The sequence below is a fragment of the Manacus candei genome, unplaced genomic scaffold, assembly GCF_025592945.1.
Source record: "Manacus candei isolate 608988 ecotype Guabito, Panama unplaced genomic scaffold, ASM2559294v1 h1tg000050l, whole genome shotgun sequence".
Lineage (NCBI taxonomy): Eukaryota > Metazoa > Chordata > Aves > Passeriformes > Pipridae > Manacus > Manacus candei.
In genome coordinates this window covers 24,425,737-24,444,052 of record NW_026138098.1, presented here as the reverse complement: position 1 = coordinate 24,444,052, position 18,316 = coordinate 24,425,737, and the positions used below count along the sequence as shown (strand labels likewise).

The window sequence follows — 18,316 nt, the reverse complement described above, 5'->3', positions numbered from 1 at the left end:
AGAACCATAATCAGCACAGCTGCTACAGCTGCAATCTGTTTCAGTCCTATTAAGAGTATAAAACTTGTATTTTGCTTGCTCCTCAAAACACCTGCACCAGAATGCCCTCGCTTCCATCTTAAATGGCTCCTTTAACACCACCAGATGAAAAATTAGGGGTGTACTACACAGTTGGCAGGCCAGAGACAGACCCCACAGCCTGTCCTGACAACTTGGGAACAAAAGACAAATCATGCCCAACTCCTTCCCTACCGAAAATCATTAACTGTGGAAGTAGGCAGCTCTGAGTATCTCTGTGTACGTTTTGTTCTCCCTTACGCTGTATTCTACAGGTCTATAGAAATCAGGCAGCCAAACAAGAACATCTCAAAAGGACTTTCCAAACCACAGGTTGAATAATAGATGACAAAAGTCTGTCTATATCCATGAAATAACACTGCCTGCTTGGAATTAGTTCATACTACTACCAGTAGAACACATTTCAAATTGATAGTCAAAACAAGAGGTGTTTAATAATGAAAAGGTTTTAATACAGTGCAAACAGTGCACCTATGCTGAATCTCTCAAACTTTACAAAAAGTAGTTTTCAAATCAAAACTATAGGACAAATCAGCATTTTATTGACACAGTTTATTTGATGTTAAAGTCAGATGAACAGGTTCTGCCTTCCAGAATAATTCCTTCTGTACTTCTTCATAGAAGGATTCAGACTGTAAAGGAAAAAAATACATTACTACCACAAAATTAAAACAATTTTTGCACTCATACATTTATAAAGCCTGAAAAACTGGTTCCTAAACAAGTCAGGTGAACCACACTACCCTTCTTTTAAGAGCATAAAGTTCAAAATTTCACAGCACCATCATGGGAATAAATCAGAGCCTAGATTACAGCATCCCTGTAGAAGAGCTCCACAAGCTACAGGTGCTTTGACAGCTTTCTGTTTAAGACACTAGACATGCTGTATCAGCTCCCAGACAGACCATTTGTAATAAAACCACTTTTTTCTGAACACTTACTGAACACAGCACTTAGGTTTCTGCAACAAAAATACAGGGACTTATCTGTAAGAGTATCACGCTTGTTTATAAGGAATTTACTTGAAATAGAAAGAAAACAACAGAAATCTGCTCCAAAAATAGTTATCATACTACTTTAATCTATTTAAGACAATAAAAACCAAGGTCTACTATCCTCTCTTTAGCATACCTACAAGTAAAAAAATGTAAGCCTTGCTTACAGTTAGACTAAATAATCAGCAGCTTTAGGAACAGTAAATGTGAACTGCCCAGTTTCTTATTTCAGTCTTTACACTAATCAGGTATTTCATGTAAGTCAAAGTCACATAAGCTATCAATTCAGTAGTAATTGATAGCAGTAATTTACTAAAGAAATTTGTAAATATTCTTTCCTAGTCTTAAACTCTTGCATTTGGTTCTACATCTGCACAAGTACCACAGTCTTTGCAAAAATCAGTGTTCATGACTACATCATCATGACTGGACTGCTGAATGTCTACACTTACAAAGCATTCTCAAATCATACCTGTGATCCATTTTCCATCTGAGGAATGTTCAATTACTGAAAAAGAGAAAGTATTAATTAATATTAAGAATATTTTTATCTAAGTTCTACTACTGTAGAAGATGGAGCCTTGAAGGTTTTACTGACACTCACAATACACTTTTTTCAATAATCACATGGAAATGTGCTAGGAAAACTTCAAAATTTTGACTACTGTAGAGACTGAAGACTTAAATTTCACACATTCTCTCAAACTCAAAAGGAGACCTAACAATAGTTGTTCAGAGCTTAACTAATATCCAGAATACAATTGCATGTTCAATTATGCCTACAGGCTACAATGGCTTAAAGTGCCTATCCGTCCACACTTCTGTTTGATAGCTTTTTTTTTAGAAAAGCCTCACATGTCAAGGGCTGTCACAGGTACAGCTGTGACATTAAAAGGGAGGGTGGGCTTTTTTTTTTACATTTCAGTGTTGCATGGCATATGGTCACTGCTCTGAAAGCAAACACTGGGTGAAGGACATCCACATATACTTGTTGCAAATTTTTAGCAAGCTCAGCAAAGTCTAGAGCCACAGTTACATTAAATAACACACAGCACTTTAAAATACTTCTCTTCAAAATGCAGGGAAAACAGAATGGGAATTCTAATGGGGTGAGAGGGAAGTACCAAAGAAAACAACCAGACATTAGCACAGTTACATATGACCTTAAGTTCAAAAAAAAATTATTCAAGTATGATTCACCATTTCAGTAATTTTCATGACTAGATGGTACATAACTTTTAGAATAATATACACTTGGCTGAAGATTTTTCAGAATCAAATGCCTACACATTTCTGAGATAAATCGTTCTCACGGACTGTATAGGTGAACTCAAAAACATATTCCAGGACTCCTATTAAAAATTCCTCTGCATAGCTGTGATAAAGGATGATGAACCATACCACATCATTATCTATAAACATGCATTTTTCAAGATAAATTTTAAAGACACCAGTGTATTTTACATTTTTCTGTAATGCAGCACAAAACTCTTACCAAGTGATTTTTCCAGAATGCACACAAAATAATTTATCTTAAGTGAGGACACAAAGATTAACAAAGGTGGTAAACAAGTAACATCTAACCCATGCATACTTAACAATTGAATAATAATTTAAAAAGATATCAATAATGAAAACCACAGTTTACCTACTATTACGATTGCATGCTAGTTTAAGAAGCACTTGATACACACAGAACATGATCCTGGCCCTAAACTTGTGACGTGCTGATATGTTTTAAGAGGATTTCTCTGAACTGGACAGCTTTAATAATTCAAGTGACAGTAATTTAACCATTTTGCATTAACACTCAATAACAGGTACTTTCAGGTGCAAAAGTCTTGACGGGAAGTTCATCCATACTACTGGGATCAGTGCAACATTAAATGACTCCCTTACCATTGACAAAAGGGTGTATGTTATGTGTCACTACTATACCAAATGCTATTTTTGTGCCATAAACAACTGTAGGACTTCATGATTAAAACAGCATTAGAGCAGAAAGGAAGAAGGCTCAAAACCTATCTAGTAGAATAGTTCCCTCATCTAGTAATTGTCAGTTACACTGGTCCATTTCCATCCAGTGATAACAATTTGACTTCCATACTAACTAAAAAATCTAATTTCATTGAAATTTCCAATTTCGCTTTAATTTGTGTCTTAGCTTGGAATACTGCAGGACAATAGTTAAATATAGTTTAAGGCAGACAACTGTGCCTTTTTTATTTCCAAACACCATCTCAAATGCACTAAGGTGTGATGTGACTCAGCTTTCATGTACACAACTACTTACACACAACAGTCAAGTTAAACATGCAATTGCACTGTACTACTTTGAATCAGATCCTGGGGTGTTCTGAACCAATGTCTCAAATTAGAGTATTGAGTTTCTTGGATTTCTTCTCACTGAGTTCCTTATTTTAAAGCTGATTCACTGGTTTCAAAAGTGGTGTTTGCTACTGGCCAAATTTTATTTCTAATTCACATGGAATAAAGTGCATTATGTTATTATTTAACCCTCACAGGACAGATCTAAGTTTAAATCAAACATGCATGCAAGGCAGTACAGTGCTTTAATTGAAAGGATGGACACATTTCAGTGATGTATAATTCAGTCACCACATCCATGCTCATTTCCAGTACCTGTAGATACTTCATTTCTGATGGAGAATTGCAAAAAAGTAGAAAAAAAGCAAAAGTGAAGATTACTAAAGTACAAGATGTCAAGGCATTTTCTCAACTACAGAACTAAGCATTGAAACCCACTACTCTCTCTCCCCTTATTAAAACACCTGAAGAAAACCCACCTGGCTGCACAGTTTATTCTGCATTTGTCAAAGGACAAAACACCACGAAGGAAGATGACTGGCTTCCCACCCAGGCTGTTCCTCAGTTGTGGTTTTGTTTCATGACAGAGGAACTCTGCCTCCCTCCTAGCTGCTGGTATCAGGTTCCAGCCTCAGCCCAGTAATCTCCCACCACAGGAAGACCCTACTATCTTTGGAATCAGTCACTTAAACCCAGGATAAAACAGGCATTCTACTTATTTCTGTTTACACTCTGTTGTCATTGCCTACAACATCCTTAACAAACTCACCTTGATAAATAACACCATAAGTAACAGTAACTTGGTGGAGTAAGCATTAGGTACTTAGGCAGTCTAAGTAACAAGTGTTAAGATTATCTAATGTGTGTATTGCCAGACTGAGTTATGTGATTAGAGCAATACTGTTAGATTTAGGAAAGTGTAACTTTAGTTCAAGTGACAAGTAGGAAACAGTAATTTAAGAAGCATTCTTTCATGTTGTATCAGCTAAGCTTGCAGCAGTGAGGAGCAAAACTAAGCTACAGAGCTGATGACAAGCTATACAACACACAGATTACCTTCTGTTATCCAGTAGAACAGGTAAAAAAATAGAAGAAAAACAGCATTACTCTGTTGAAGAATCTAATCAACATTCCAAAGGCAAATGCTCACTCTAGCTTAAACATATTCTCATCCTACCTTCTTGCCAGCACCAACATTTGCCTTGGCTGTGCCCCTGACTTTCTTCATTCTGTTCTTACGCTCCTTTCGCTGCTTCCTTGAAGTCTTCTTCTTTTCATACAAGCCATGCTATTAAAAAAGTTAAAATAGCATTTGATATTGTTTCTCAGTTATCAACTCTCAATTTAATTTTTATTACTTCTGAACTCTTCATATACAGTTTAAATTTGAAATATTAACTAAACAGCAAGTTCATTAACCAATAAATGATTCAACACAGACCATAAACACTTAAGTAGCACATGGATCAGCCCCATCTTATGCTTCTTCCAAACCTTTAAAAGTGATTTATTATCTATTATTGCTAAACATCTCTGGTAACAGGTTTTGCCTTTCCAATTCTCCTGTAATGCAGAGTAAGAAAAACTTAGCCTCTTTTGCAAGTGCAGAGGTTAACCTGTGTTATTTTAAGATGTCTCATATGACTGAGTATACCAACAGTACTTTCACAAAACGTGGGGTTTTACACATGTAAATACTCAGTAATTAAATGCTTCTAACCTATCCTAACTGCTTCCAAGATACTAGAAGACAACATACCCTGGCAAGCCTGTGCTTTGGTTCATTTTTCTTTGCATAGTCCAAGGAATCATAGATCATGCCAAAACCGGTTGTCTTGCCACCACCAAAGTGAGTTCTGAAGCCAAAGACGAAAATTACATCAGGGGTTGTCTTGTACATTTTTGCCAGCTTTTCCCTGATTTCTGTTTTGGGGACTGTGGCCTTCCCAGGATGAAGCACATCAATCACCTAAGAAAGAATTTTGACAAGTTGTATAAGAGGTCAATATCCAGTACAATAGCCAGGTGCTACAGTCCCACCAGGAACTTAAGACTTAAACTAACCTACCTTAGCAGCACAAAGTATTTATTATTCAGTTTGATATAAAGGCAGTCAAAAGTTTCCTGCTTCAGTCATTCAGATTCGAAATAACCTTTAAGATCATTTAATCCACCAGTAAATTCAACACTGTAAAGTCTCTCAATGGTACTACAGTCCATGTCCTCCAGTCTACATGTCTTTTTAATATCTCCAGGGATGATGACTTAACCCCTTCCCTGGGCAGCCTGTTCCAATGCCTAATAATCCTTTTGGTACAGAACTTTTCCCCAATATCCAATCTAAATCTCCCCTGGTGGAACTTCAAATGACAGAAGAGTTTGCTACCTCACCATCAGTATTTACCTTCAGCATACATCAGCACATCTAAAGCCATAAGCTTTTACAATAAGAACTTTGGAGATTTCAAGGGCCCTGTACTGAGAGCGGTTGAAAACCACCTGCAGCCCTGAGCCAACAGACAAATAATTAAAGGTAAATTTCTGTATTCTTTTACCATCTGCTTGCGCTGCAGCAGCCTGTTTGTCATGAACTTCCTGGTTCTGATGGTCACTGTGTCATTCTGCAAGAGAAAACAAAACAAAACATACAACTGAAATTTAACAAATACGCAAATAATGCACGCTACAGCAACAGTCAGGAGCCTCAGACACTGACAGTGAACTTATGACCTAAGTAGACTGGTCTGGGCTACAGAAAACACCTGTAAGGACAGTGAAAAACTAACAAACTCATCCCCAGTTTTCAAACATTACAGCAACACACACTTTCACCATTCTGAGAAGGTGAAACAGCTTTTAGTGAAACACACAGATTAGGGCCCAAGCATTGGAACAATGTAACCGAAGTTTCCTTAGGAAGCTCAAATGTTACAACCTCTGTGGTGTCCCACCCCTAGACTCCTAGATGCTTGTGGTTGAAAGGAATGACAAAGGTCAGAGGGTCCACAAAAGCTTACAAAGTTTTATGAGCAAAATTCCACACTTGGCATGGAAATGGGTATGTTAGACCTTGGCCTCCCAGTGTAAAGACACAGCAGTGGGTTTTGGATAAAGGAATACACCGAAAGGGAAGAGAGAGATAACAGAATGGGAGAAAGGAATCACCAATCCTGGCTCCAGCATCAATCTCAGCTTCCTAGGTAACCTTTTATAGATAAGTTTCTCCCTTTCTATGTCAGTTATCATGTACAGTCCATTCTTTTGGACCTTTCTGGAAACAGGTGGGAGGACTTTGATTCCCCCCCAGTAGTCCATGCCCATTTCCTGGCCTCATTCCTTCACTAGCACTGTGCTCTGTTCATATCCAGGAGCCAGAACAAGGATGCCTGTTCCTGGAAAAGTGCTGCCCTACCTCCATGTGGCCCCTCTACCCAGCCACAGCACTCCTTGGCTGTCATTACCAACACTCGTTTGGCTCTGCTGCCACCCAGCTCTTGGTGCTGGAGACACACAGGAGCCCACACAGCTTTTAGGCTTTACAGCTTCTTAATTGTTACAGAATGGGTCAGGTAGGGAGGGACTACAGAGGGTCATCTAGCCTTGCTTAAGCAGGGTCACACAGCACAGGGCTGGGTCCAGACAGTTCTTGATTATCTCCAGAGAGGGAGAATCCACACCTTCTCTGGGCAACCTGTTCCAGTTGCTCACACAGCAACGAAGATCTTCCTCATGTCCCGGTGGAACTTCCTGTGCAGCAGTTTATGCCCACTGCCTCTCGTCCTATTGCTCAGCACCACCGTGCAGAGCCTGGATCCATCCTCTTGGTACCCTCCCTTCTGATACTGACAGACATTGACGAGATCCCCTCTAAGGCGCCTCTTCTCGAGGCTGAAACGGCCCAACTCCCTCAGCCTGTCCTGATAAAAGAGATGCTCCAGACCCTTCTTTCTTGCCCTCCACTGGATCTGCTGCAGGAGCTCCATGCCTCTCTTGAACTCAGGTGCCCAGATTTGGACAGAGCACTCCAGATACGGCCTCTTCAGGGCTGCGCAGAGGAGCAGGATCACCTCCCTCGAACTGCCGCCAATGCTCTTCTTAACGCAAAGCACAAATTTCTCTAAAAACACCCCGCATGCTTCTGTTTCCCTAACGCCTTCAGACACAGGCAGCCACGAGACACACACGACTCTGACCTACGGCAGCTCCCCGACAGCTCCCGAGCAGCAGCCCAGCGTTACCGCGCTATCAGTGCCCGGGGCCGCACCCGGCCTGGCCCGAGCCCCGCTGCTACCAGCGGGCACAGATACGCGGCAGCCCGGCCGCCAGAGCGCCGGCTCGGTGCGCGCCATACTCGCACGGGCGGGTGCAGGCAGGCCAGCCCGACGGAGCACAGCGGCGCAGGGGCGCGGAGGGGCCGGGATGGCGGCAGCGCGGGGCGGATGGAGGGGAAAGGACCGCGCACTCACCATGGCGGCGACGGCGGCGGCGGCGACACGACGGGGAAAGGGCCGGCACCGCTTCCCGGCCAATCATAAGGCAGCGCGGGGGCCTTCCCACGGGGCGGGGCCTGGCGTGAGGGTGTCTACTTCAGAGCCGGGAGTGGTGAGGGTGCCTTCCGGGTGCTTGATGGGCCCCGGGGTGGAGGGACCCTGTCTCCCGCGGGAACGGCGGGATGAGCTCGGCCCTGCTCTGCCCTGCCTGGCTTGGCTGAGCCCAGTTCAGTTTAGTTCTCCCGCCACGTGCTGGCGCTACCGCGGCTCTGGCTTCGCCTTTGTGCAGCCTGTCCTGGGGCTGCTGCCGGGGCGCCACGCACAAAGTCGGGGGCTGAGCCAGAGCCATGGACTGAGCGTGGCTGTGGAGTTGTCTGAGGCTGAGGGAGCTGGAACTGTTCAGCCTCGAGAAGAGGCGACTGAGAGGGGACTTCGCCCATTTGTATAAGTATCTAAAGGGAGGGTGTCAGGGGATGGACCAAGCCCTTCTTGGTGGTGCTGAGCAATAGGACAAGAGGCAACGGGCAGAAACTCCTGCACGGGAAGCTCCACCTGAGCACGAGGAGCAACTTCTTTACTGCGCAGTGACCGTGCACTGGAACACTCCTCCCAGAGAGGGTGTGTAGTCTCCCTCACTGGAGATGTCCAAGGCTGGACACAACCCTGTGCCATGTGCAAGGAGTGACCGTTCTTGAAGGGCGGGGCGGTGTGACGCCGTGGCCCCACCGTGATTCTCCCAATCCCGCCCATCCCGTGCCCGCTCCGCTCCCAGAGCCCCGAGCGCGGCGGGTCCCGCTGGGGCCGCCAGGGGGCGCTGCGCTCGGAGGCCGCGCGGCCCGGCCCGCCCGGCGCGTGCAGCCCCGTGGGCCCGGCGGGTCCCGGCGCCGCCGCCGCGATGGTGAAGGAGCAGTTCAGGGAGACCGATGTGGCCAAGAAAATGTGAGTGGAGCCCGTGCGGCGCTCCGGGGGCTGAGGCGGGGAGCGGCAGGATTCCCGAGGCGGCGCGGAACCACTGGAGCTGGGGAGAGGTTCGGGGCGGAGGGTGGGGGGGGGCTGATGGCGCGGCAGCTCCGCCCGGAGAAGCGCTGGCACAGTCTGGGCTATGCCTGTGTCCAGGAATATAAACCACCAGCTCACCGCAAAGCAGCTGTGTTCTCTATAGTTATCTGAAAAGATCCTGTTTCAGCACTAGTGTGAATCAATTTAATCACCTTTGCATTGCTTTCGAGTACTTTCGGGTCTGCAGAGGGCAGCGGGGCTGGTGAAGGGTCTGGAGCACAAGTCCTGTGAGGAGCGGCGGAGGGAGCTGGGCGTGTTTAGCCTGGAGAAAAGGAGGCTCAAGGGGGCCCTAAATATTCTACAACTACTTGAAAGGAGGGTGCAGCCAGGTGGGGGTCGGTCTCTTCTTCCAGGCAACGATGGGTAGGACAAGGGGACACAGTCTCAAGCTGCACCAGGAGAGGTTTAGCTTGGTCATCATGAAGAATGTCTTCACCGAAAGGGTGGTTAGACATTTAAGGGCAGATTAGAAGTAGCCCTTAGTGCCGTGTCTAGCTGACAGGGTGGTGTTCAGTCATAGGTTGGACTCGATGATCTCAGGGGTCTTTTGCAAACTAATTGATTCTGTGACACTTAAGGGGGTGTATGCTTGTCATTAGAAGTGTTTCTGCATGCGTGCCCATACATACATGTGGACTTTTCCATCCTAGAAGCCACATCTGCTTTGGCATGAAATCTCCAGAAGAGATGCGTCAGCAAGCTCACATTCAAGTGGTCAGCAAAAACTTGTATAGTCAGGACAACCATCACTCTCCATTGCAGTATGGAGTGCTGGACCATCGCATGGTGAGAACCATTTGTTTTTCCCAGACTCTTTTTATGGAACTACCAAAGCAGTTAAAAAAAGTTGGAGTCACTGAAATGTACTGCTTATCCAAAATACACAAAAATTAGTCTTTACCTGAATTTCATAGACTGTTAGCTGTAGTGGCAACTACTTTATTCATGCTTTTGGGGGGTTCAGGAATGCATTCTTTTGAGGCAGGAGGTAAGTTCATTCTGCCAAGTTGTTGGGAGACCCAGAGACATCCATCAACACCATGCCATATCAACAGGAACAAAATGCCATAATGTAGATGAATGGGCTGTGGGTCACTTTCAAGAGCTGTGTCAGTCCATGTTATTGGTGTCAGTAGGGGCTGTGTGTAAAAAAAAAAAACATTTTTCTTAAGGGTTGGAGTGAATATAATGCTACTGACGTGCTTCTGATGCTGGGGAAAAGGAGTGGGTCTGCTGTTAGAATACCTGACTAGCTTAAAAACTGTTGTATTTTGTATCTATTCAGTCAATTACAGCAAATTTTTCTTTCTTTATGTGTGCATTCTCTTTCTCCCAAAGGGAACCAGTGAAAAAGACCGTCCCTGTGAAACCTGTGGAAAAAGTCTAGCTGATTGTTTAGGACATTATGGGTACATTGACTTAGAGCTGCCATGTTTTCATGTTGGATACTTCAAGGCTGTGATAGGCATCTTACAGGTAAACATGATTATGATTTGTTGTCAGTTTTCAGTCTAGAAAGAGGAAAAATTCAGGAAAGATGACGTCTGACAGTTAATTGAGAATGCCAAAATAAGGTTGTATTATTAATTTATCTTTATGGAGTTTTTTGCAAAATAAATGTATTTAAATACTAGTCTTAGTGATGTAAATACATCCGTTTTGTTTTATGCGACCTCAGACTGATAAATTTAATCCATTATTTTTCTGTTGTTTCAGTTAAATATATACAGTACAACTTGCCTTTAAGGACATCCTAGTAAATCAAAGCTCTGTTTGCTATATATGGGTATTTAAGGTCCTGCAGAGCTTAGATAAGGATTTTCCTCATTTACTGTAACTTCTTTTTTTCCTGGGCTTTTTAATGTATATTGCAATGTGTGAATTGGTCTTTCACTAAGACAGTGAGTAGTATCTCATTCAAAAAACTGCATTCTATTGAAGAACCTAAGGTATAGATCAAGAGGTGACATCTCTGAATGTTAGACAACTGTGTTTCTATGTGTTTATATTTTAGATGATCTGCAAAACCTGTTGCCGTATCATGCTGTCGGTGGAAGAAAAAAAGCAGTTTTTGGATTACCTAAAGCGACCTGGCCTTACATACCTTCAGAAGAGAGGGCTAAAAAAGAAAGTGTCTGAGAAGTGCCGAAAGAAAAACACTTGTCCTTACTGTGGGGCCTTTAATGGTGAGTGTTGGCATTGGCAGTTTGTGAAGCTGTCTACTGTGATGGTTTTTTACCTCGACATCTGTGATAGGATCCAAATCTTGAATGTGCTTGTTTGTTGCACGGCTAGTGGGTGTTCTCTCTGGCCTTTAAGAAATGGGTAATTTTATTTCTAGTGCCAGACACATGCTTTTTCATGTCTCATTTGTGTGGATATAGACATTCACCTAGTTGCTTGTATTGTTTCATGGAAGTAACCAATAGTTGATACTTGAATAATGGCAAAAAAACCTGTTTAGCGTGTTTTTAAAAATATTGGGAGCTGTTGGCAGTGATTAATACCTGAACATGAAAACATGGGTAGACCTTGTAATTTTGAGTGAAATCATTTTTCGTCATGGTATTAAATTGTCCTTCTTAAGATTATTCCTTCTTCAGGGCAGAGTATCTTCATAAGGTTTCACATCGATTTTCAAAATACATCTTGTTTTTTTTCATCTACACTGATCACATGTTAGTGCTGTTTAAGGACTGAAAGTGTTACAGATTCATAGTAGATAGTTAATCCCTAACTTAGAACTTCACGCTTTTAACTCATGAAAATTGTGAGTTGTTTGTTGTAATGGTCAACAACCTGAATAAATGGAGAGCTACTTCATCATAAGTGCCATATGTACATCTAGGGGCCATAAACAGTAGGCATTTACAAAATTATGTGTTAGGTTGGAATACTTCAGTAAAAAAACTGAGCATTTGTTCTCATTTGTGAAAGTTTCGTGAATAATGTTATCTGTATGATGTGAAAGTATTTATTAGATTTTTCTGAGAATTCACTTCAAAAATTACTTCAGAAGATAGTGAGATGATACATAAATGGAACACCTTGGTCCTGTTTTTAGCGTTGGAACTTCTACTTGAAAAAAATATCTGCTGTGAATGAGATGAAGCTGAAATAAAAAGTGTGGACTAAACCACCTGCTTTCAGCTTCAGATGCAGCATCATGATGTAGACACACCAAGCCATCCATACAAGAAAGTATGACTTGGTTGTATTCGTATTTTGTGAGTTCAGGAAGCTGGTTAATAAAGCACATTGTTGTTTTGTTTCTGTGTTTACCAAAGGTTTGACTAGGTTTGGAACTGTACTTGTTTTAAGTTCTGATATTGTTTTATTGCTTGCAGGAACTGTGAAGAAGTGTGGTTTGTTGAAAATAATACATGAAAAGTACAAGACAAATAAGAAAGTCGTAGATCCAATAGTATCTACTTTTCTGCAGTCCTTTGAAACTGCCATTGAACATAACAAAGAAGTAGAACCCTTACTGGGAAGAGCTCAGGTGACTTTTATTATTACTTACATTTTCTGCTAGTTTTCGTGCATGACATGAAACTCCTCAAGGGTTTTCAATGTATGAGCTAAAGTCCTATGGTAGTCCAAGAATTCTGTATATCAAAAGACACATGAAGAATGTTTGTATCTATTGCAATAATGTTAACTTTGCTAAAATGAGAAATTTAGTTTATTGGTATGTTCTGATGCATCACTTTCTGCCTGTAAAGAATGGGGATCTTCTTGGTGTGTTAGGCTTCCATAAGCTAGAAAAGGAAGAATAAACATAGAAGACAAACAAGTTTGCACATACAGGTAGATTTACTGTAACTCCAATATAATTCCGATATACAGATACTTTTTTCTTCAGAAGACCTTAATGTTGAGAAGGAGAGAGGAAACTTTTTTTATTCATTTTTTATTTCATGAAGCTTTGCATTATATGCAGTTTTGTTTCCTTCTGCTCTCTGCAAGCTGGGAAGATCTCCAGGTACATATTTGAATAGAAAAAGCAGTGAATATCTGGAGCTTCTTATACTACAGCAGTAGCTGTTCTAAGAAAGAAACTAAGTTTTGGACAAGAGTCTAGAAAGTACTGTAAGTTATGTGAGTTTCTGTGAATAAAATGAGTACAATGTGCTGTAAGTTCATTGTAGGATGTTAACTGCTTTGTCTATTAGCTATGAAATACCCTTTGTTAGCTCTTGAGAAAAGACAAGTAAACACTAATATATAGGAAAAAAACATGAGGAAGGAATATAGCACATTAACATTTGAGATACTAAAAGCATTGGTTCAGGATAAATAAACCAAAACATAGTTTTATTTGCATGAATAATTCTGTTTGCCTTTGAAAAAGACTTTCTTTTTGAACATCAGTAAATAAGGGGAGGAGGGAAGCACTGAAACTTGATATGATGGCTTTTCCCCGTTTTCCAATGGATTTTGTAGGAAAACTTGAATCCTTTGGTAGTGTTGAACCTCTTTAGAAGAATCCCAGCAGAAGACATTCCTCTACTTCTAATGAATCCAGAAGCAGGCAAACCTTCAGATTTGATCCTCACACGGCTCCTGGTGCCTCCGCTGTGTATCAGACCCTCTGTGGTGAGTGACTTGAAGTCGGGCACCAACGAAGACGATCTGACAATGAAACTGACTGAGATCATTTTCCTCAATGATGTCATAAAAAAGGTGAGTTCTCCTGCAAGCTCGGAAACTGTTGCCTTTGAAAAGATTTGGTTAGAATTGAATACAGGAAATGGGTTTACTGCTTACAATCTGCTACTGTATCTCTGTGTTGCTGGGATTTTATTGAAAGAAGTAAGAAAAGCTTGCTTCAGATGGAGCTGACTGACTGGCTGCTTGCAGTTTAGGACCTGCTGAAGATCTGCTGGGATTCTTATGGGAAATGTTTTGTCATTTCAGCTCTGGTCTGTAAACTTCTTTTTTCCCCTCTCCCTCCTATGACACTTTTCAAGTGGTCACTTAAAATGAAAATATTGCACCTATTGCTTTGTGCTTTTCTTTTTTCTTTTTTGTCCTTGTAGACTTTCCCCTTTTTTTTTTTACTACATCTTTATCCTTTCTTTATTTCATCATCTGTTCTTAAGAAGTCAGGTTTCATTTAGCATGGTTATCAAATTGAGACTAGAAGTAAATTTGACAATTTATCAGTTGTTTAGAAGAGCACTTCTATCAAACTAATACTTTTTATGCTTTTCAAAACTGGTCTTTTGTCAAGCAAACAAAATCAGTTGAGTACTGACTCTCCCCTGATTGACAAATTATGGAATACTGGTGATTTTCCTGACTGTTAAGTTATATTACCTTAACTTCAGTGGATTGGGAAGAATATAATTTAAACAAATCCCTAGTTTTGTCCAAAGCCCACGTTAGTGAAAAGATAGCAGTATGCACCCTGTAATAAAGTTACCTTGCCTTTTTCATTCCAGTGTATGGAAGTATCATAGTGTTATTTGCAGAAGAAGAGTTGTACTTATAACAGAAAAATACTTTGCTAGTTTAATATGTGTTGTTATATTTATTTTCTGAACTGGATGACTATTTTGTTTAGCATAGGATATCCGGAGCCAAAACACAGATGATTATGGAAGACTGGGATTTTCTTCAACTGCAGTGTGCACTGTACATTAATAGTGAGCTCTCAGGAATTCCTCTCAACATGGCACCTAAGAAATGGACCAGAGGTTTTGTTCAGAGGCTTAAGGGAAAGCAAGGTATGTCTAGAAAGTTGGTTTTAATTTTATTTTTTTTTTGAGGTGCAAATATTTGCTGTTGTCAGGTGTATCTCTGCCACTGTTGTGTTACACTTCAGTGCTGTACCTTAAAGGATGTTCTAATATGCTGTCTTAACAGATAACATTTTGCAAACAATTTTTAATAAAAGAGTTTTAATGTTTTTATTTTGTTAGGTCGTTTTAGAGGCAATCTGTCTGGAAAGCGAGTGGATTTTTCTGGCAGAACAGTCATTTCACCTGATCCTAACTTAAGAATAGATGAAGTAGCAGTGCCTATTCATGTTGCTAAAATACTGACCTTTCCTGAAAAGGTAAGTAATACAGAACCAAAACTCAAAACTCTTCCTATGCTTTTTTTTCTCTTCTTGAAACCAGACCTCAGTGTTGTTTGCTTTTAGCCTTTCTATAAAAGGGAGTGAATGTGTTGCATTCTGTTTGAAAGGTCATTCAGTGATGCTTTGCCAGTTTTGTTGCTGTTGGCAAATGAAGGCTTTAGCATTGGATATGGCAAGTGCTGAGAGGGCATGTGGTCTAAGCTGTGACCTGTCTAGAGGGAAGAGTTTTGCTTCATATTTTTGAACTCCTACATAGCTTCATGTGTTTGTTGGTGTATCTGTCTAAGGAGTGGTTGGGTATTTTTATATCTAAATTTATCACCCAGATTTTTTATTTAATTTAACTCTGTTGTTGTGCTCAAAGATTGGCTTATGTTTTCCTCCTGTATTCCCTCCTGCCAATTCCCTTCAGCAGCTCGAGGCTGTGACAGGAGATTGTCAGTTGAGCCTAAAATTTGAAAATGCAAAAACCACCAGTAAAAACAAGAGATCCTGAAACATGTTTCGTTTGTTTCTGATTGAAGTCTTTATGCAACAGGTGAACAAAGCAAATATTAATTTTATGAGGAAACTTGTTTGTAATGGTCCTGATGTTCATCCTGGAGCCAACTTCATACAGCAAAGGCACACCCAAATGAAAAGGTATCAAGCTTTTCTGTAACGATTCACTTTTTATTTCTCCTCATTGACTTGTTCTTACTGCTATGTGAAAACAGGTTATATCTAAAGAGATTAAAATTTATTTTTAGTATCTTTCATCATGGGCAGTAGCAAAAGAATTGTCATTATGTCCTCAGGTTTAGTGTAATATTTATTTCTAAATAATCAGTTACATTTAATCTGAAGTGCACATACTGATGATAATGAACTGCAATTCGATTGGTATTTTTTTGTGACTGAGGCTTAGTTGAAATAGAGGGTGTAGTACAGATGTGAATGAAAATGGGCAGTTATGGGCAAGTTGTACTGCCTGTTTTCATGAGAGCTAATCTGCTCTTTTAGTTTATAGGTAGTAAAAAGGGATAATATATGAATAAAACTTCCTGTACTCTCTGATACAACTGAAACAAATTCTGTTTTTATAAATTGACTTTTTTCTTACTTACTGGTCTAATTACTGTAGCTTTGTTAACTGATGTCAAAATACATTCATTACTTAAAATAGCAGCAGGACTGATGGTTAATGATTCAATCCACACCAATTTTGTTTTCTACGCATTGTAATACAAATACTCCAACATTTAATGAACAAGCTTACATTATTAACACAGAATTATTTTTCAGTTGTCTTTACATCTACTGCTTATATTTCTTCTGACTCTGTTATTATATGTTGCTATTAAGATTTTTGAAATACGGGAACCGAGAAAAGATGGCCCAGGAGCTGAAATTTGGTGATATTGTGGAGCGACACCTTATAGATGGTGACATAGTCCTGTTCAACCGACAGCCCTCTCTTCACAAGCTGAGCATCATGGCTCACATTGTAAGTGCACACAGTCTAACACAGAGGTGGGGCATCCCTGGATATTGGGTGGTTTACCTTCAGTGGTGTTTCTGTCTTACATGAGCACAAATAAACAGCATCTTCTGAAGCAGTGTGTGGGAACTAGCATGAGTACAGTGCAGTTGTGCCTTTGCATGGGAACTGATGTGTACTGGGATAGCTGTCTTCTGCCAGTAGCCATAATTGACTTTGGTATCTGTTCTTATGTGAGCATTTCATTTTTGTAGAGTTGATGTGATCTCTGCAAAGCACATTGTCTTTCTGTGCTTTGTATAAATTCTTCATAATGACAACTATTAGCTATGTTTCTATAATACAATAAGTACGATTTCTGTCAATTCCTGCTTGAGTTAAATCCTTTAATCAGGAAATTTCATCTTTCATCTATGCTTGACTAAGTGTGCATCACTTTTTTTTTTTCCCCTTTTCCAGGCTAGAGTAAAACCTCATAGGACATTCAGATTCAATGAATGTGTCTGCACACCATACAATGCAGACTTTGATGGAGATGAGATGAACCTTCACCTTCCTCAGACAGAAGAAGCAAAAGCAGAAGCACTTGTTCTAATGGGGGTAGGTTGATAATGTTTGGGTTGGGATTTTGTTAGTGACAGATTGGCTGAGCCCTGTATTTCTTAACTTGCACATGAAATCTGAAATATTATCTAGATTACTGGATGTGGATAATTTTTAACTTTGAAGCTGCCTGAAAACTCTGCAAAAGGGAATTCAGAATAAATTGGGACTGTTACTTAATGGTAGCCTAAATTTAATATCTGTGGAAAATCCAGTGGTTTTAAGTAAGCAGATATCATTAGTATGTTTTTACCTGACTGTCCTTAGGAATTGCTACCCAACTAGGGTGGCTCTATTACCAACAGATATTTGCTTTCTGGTCTGACAGCATGCATGTTAAATCTAAGATGGACAGACCAGCTGGAAATGTGGCAGCAATACTGGACTTATACTGGAGAAGGCAACTTACCAGAGAAGGCAGGAGGCTCTTAGGGCAGGGTCAAAAAGGGAGAAAGGAGGGTAGATAAATAGGGATCCCATAGTTGCAAGCTTTGATCTGTGGTGTGAAAGCAGAGTCAGCAGTATCAAGCTGAGGATTTTCCAGTACATTGCTCCTTTAGGGTGACTAAATGACACTGCTGCTTCAGATGTACCCACACAACTGTTGGCTGCAGCCTGTATGGGCTCCCTGAACTGACTCACGAGCTTAAAAAGAAAACCCCCAGCCCCCAAGTGTGTGATTGAGGTCTTTGTGGGTGTGTGTTCACTGGGGTAGGGGGTGGGGGTGATGAACTGGAGCAGTAGACTGAGTACTAAGACTCAGACTTAGAGAAGAACAGAAGAACATGGGGCTTGTGGAGGTGGCTGGCTTGACTGTTACTGATTAGTAAGGACCACACAGCTTGGAATATTCCAGTAGCTCTCCATAGTAAGGGTAACCTCTTTTCTTCCTTCCCAGGTTCTCAAAGCTAGCTTGTCTTCCCTTCCCTTAACTGTCCCTACCAAAACACATCAAGTTGATTGCAACTTCTGTTTTGGAAACAGAATACGTAATTTCCAGTAACTATTCCTTAGCTGTCAATAGATGTGCATGGACTGCAGTGAACTGAAACTTGTTTTACTTTTCTATCTTTTTGAAGAAAGCTGTACTTTGATTTAGAATAAGCTTTGACCATTTTTGCTAAAATAAATACCTTAAATGGTAAAGTTTTGTTTTGAGTAGCAAATAGAATATAAGTGTCTTCAAATGCATGAT

The 18,316-nt window shown here is 40.8% G+C and overlaps 2 protein-coding genes across 4 annotated transcripts in view; one reads left to right on the top strand and one right to left on the bottom strand.

Moving 5' to 3' along the window:
- Nucleotides 1-508: 508 nt before the first annotated feature.
- RPS24 (ribosomal protein S24) lies at nt 509-7,952 on the bottom strand. Of its 2 annotated transcripts, XM_051801018.1 has the most exons (7): nt 7,868-7,952; nt 5,957-6,022; nt 5,161-5,370; nt 4,579-4,689; nt 3,717-3,733; nt 1,546-1,581; nt 509-710 (listed from the first exon to the last, which is right to left on the bottom strand). In XM_051801018.1, exons 1-5 carry the CDS (start codon nt 7,868-7,870, stop codon nt 3,728-3,730), a joined length of 396 nt encoding a protein of 131 aa, XP_051656978.1. In that variant the 5' UTR covers nt 7,871-7,952; the 3' UTR covers nt 509-710; nt 1,546-1,581; nt 3,717-3,727. The 2 variants fall into 2 exon arrangements, with proteins under 2 accessions (XP_051656978.1, XP_051656979.1); XM_051801019.1 differs by lacking the exon at nt 3,717-3,733.
- A 747-nt stretch (nt 7,953-8,699) lies between these two features.
- Nucleotides 8,700-18,316, top strand: part of POLR3A (RNA polymerase III subunit A) — a 36,084-nt gene continuing 26,467 nt past the window's right edge. For both annotated transcript variants that reach the window (XM_051800816.1, XM_051800815.1), the window contains exons 1-11: nt 8,700-8,830; nt 9,601-9,736; nt 10,289-10,426; nt 10,965-11,136; nt 12,298-12,452; nt 13,397-13,636; nt 14,520-14,682; nt 14,878-15,014; nt 15,577-15,680; nt 16,383-16,524; nt 16,978-17,118. In XM_051800816.1, the coding sequence (XP_051656776.1) occupies nt 8,787-8,830; nt 9,601-9,736; nt 10,289-10,426; nt 10,965-11,136; nt 12,298-12,452; nt 13,397-13,636; nt 14,520-14,682; nt 14,878-15,014; nt 15,577-15,680; nt 16,383-16,524; nt 16,978-17,118 (1,572 nt within the window). In that variant the 5' untranslated portion in view covers nt 8,700-8,786. The remainder of the gene's footprint in view (nt 8,831-9,600; nt 9,737-10,288; nt 10,427-10,964; nt 11,137-12,297; nt 12,453-13,396; nt 13,637-14,519; nt 14,683-14,877; nt 15,015-15,576; nt 15,681-16,382; nt 16,525-16,977; nt 17,119-18,316) is intronic.

What these genes read in the sequence shown, in the direction of transcription:
- RPS24 (XM_051801018.1), bottom strand. An exon ending in TGCTGCAGCGCAAGCAGATG is followed by an intron (nt 5,371 to 5,956) that starts GTAAAAGAATAC and finishes ATTCTTTCTTAG; the next exon opens with GTGATTGATGTGCTTCATCC. An exon ending in CAAAGCACAGGCTTGCCAGG is followed by an intron (nt 4,690 to 5,160) that starts GTATGTTGTCTT and finishes CTTTTTTAATAG; the next exon opens with CATGGCTTGTATGAAAAGAA.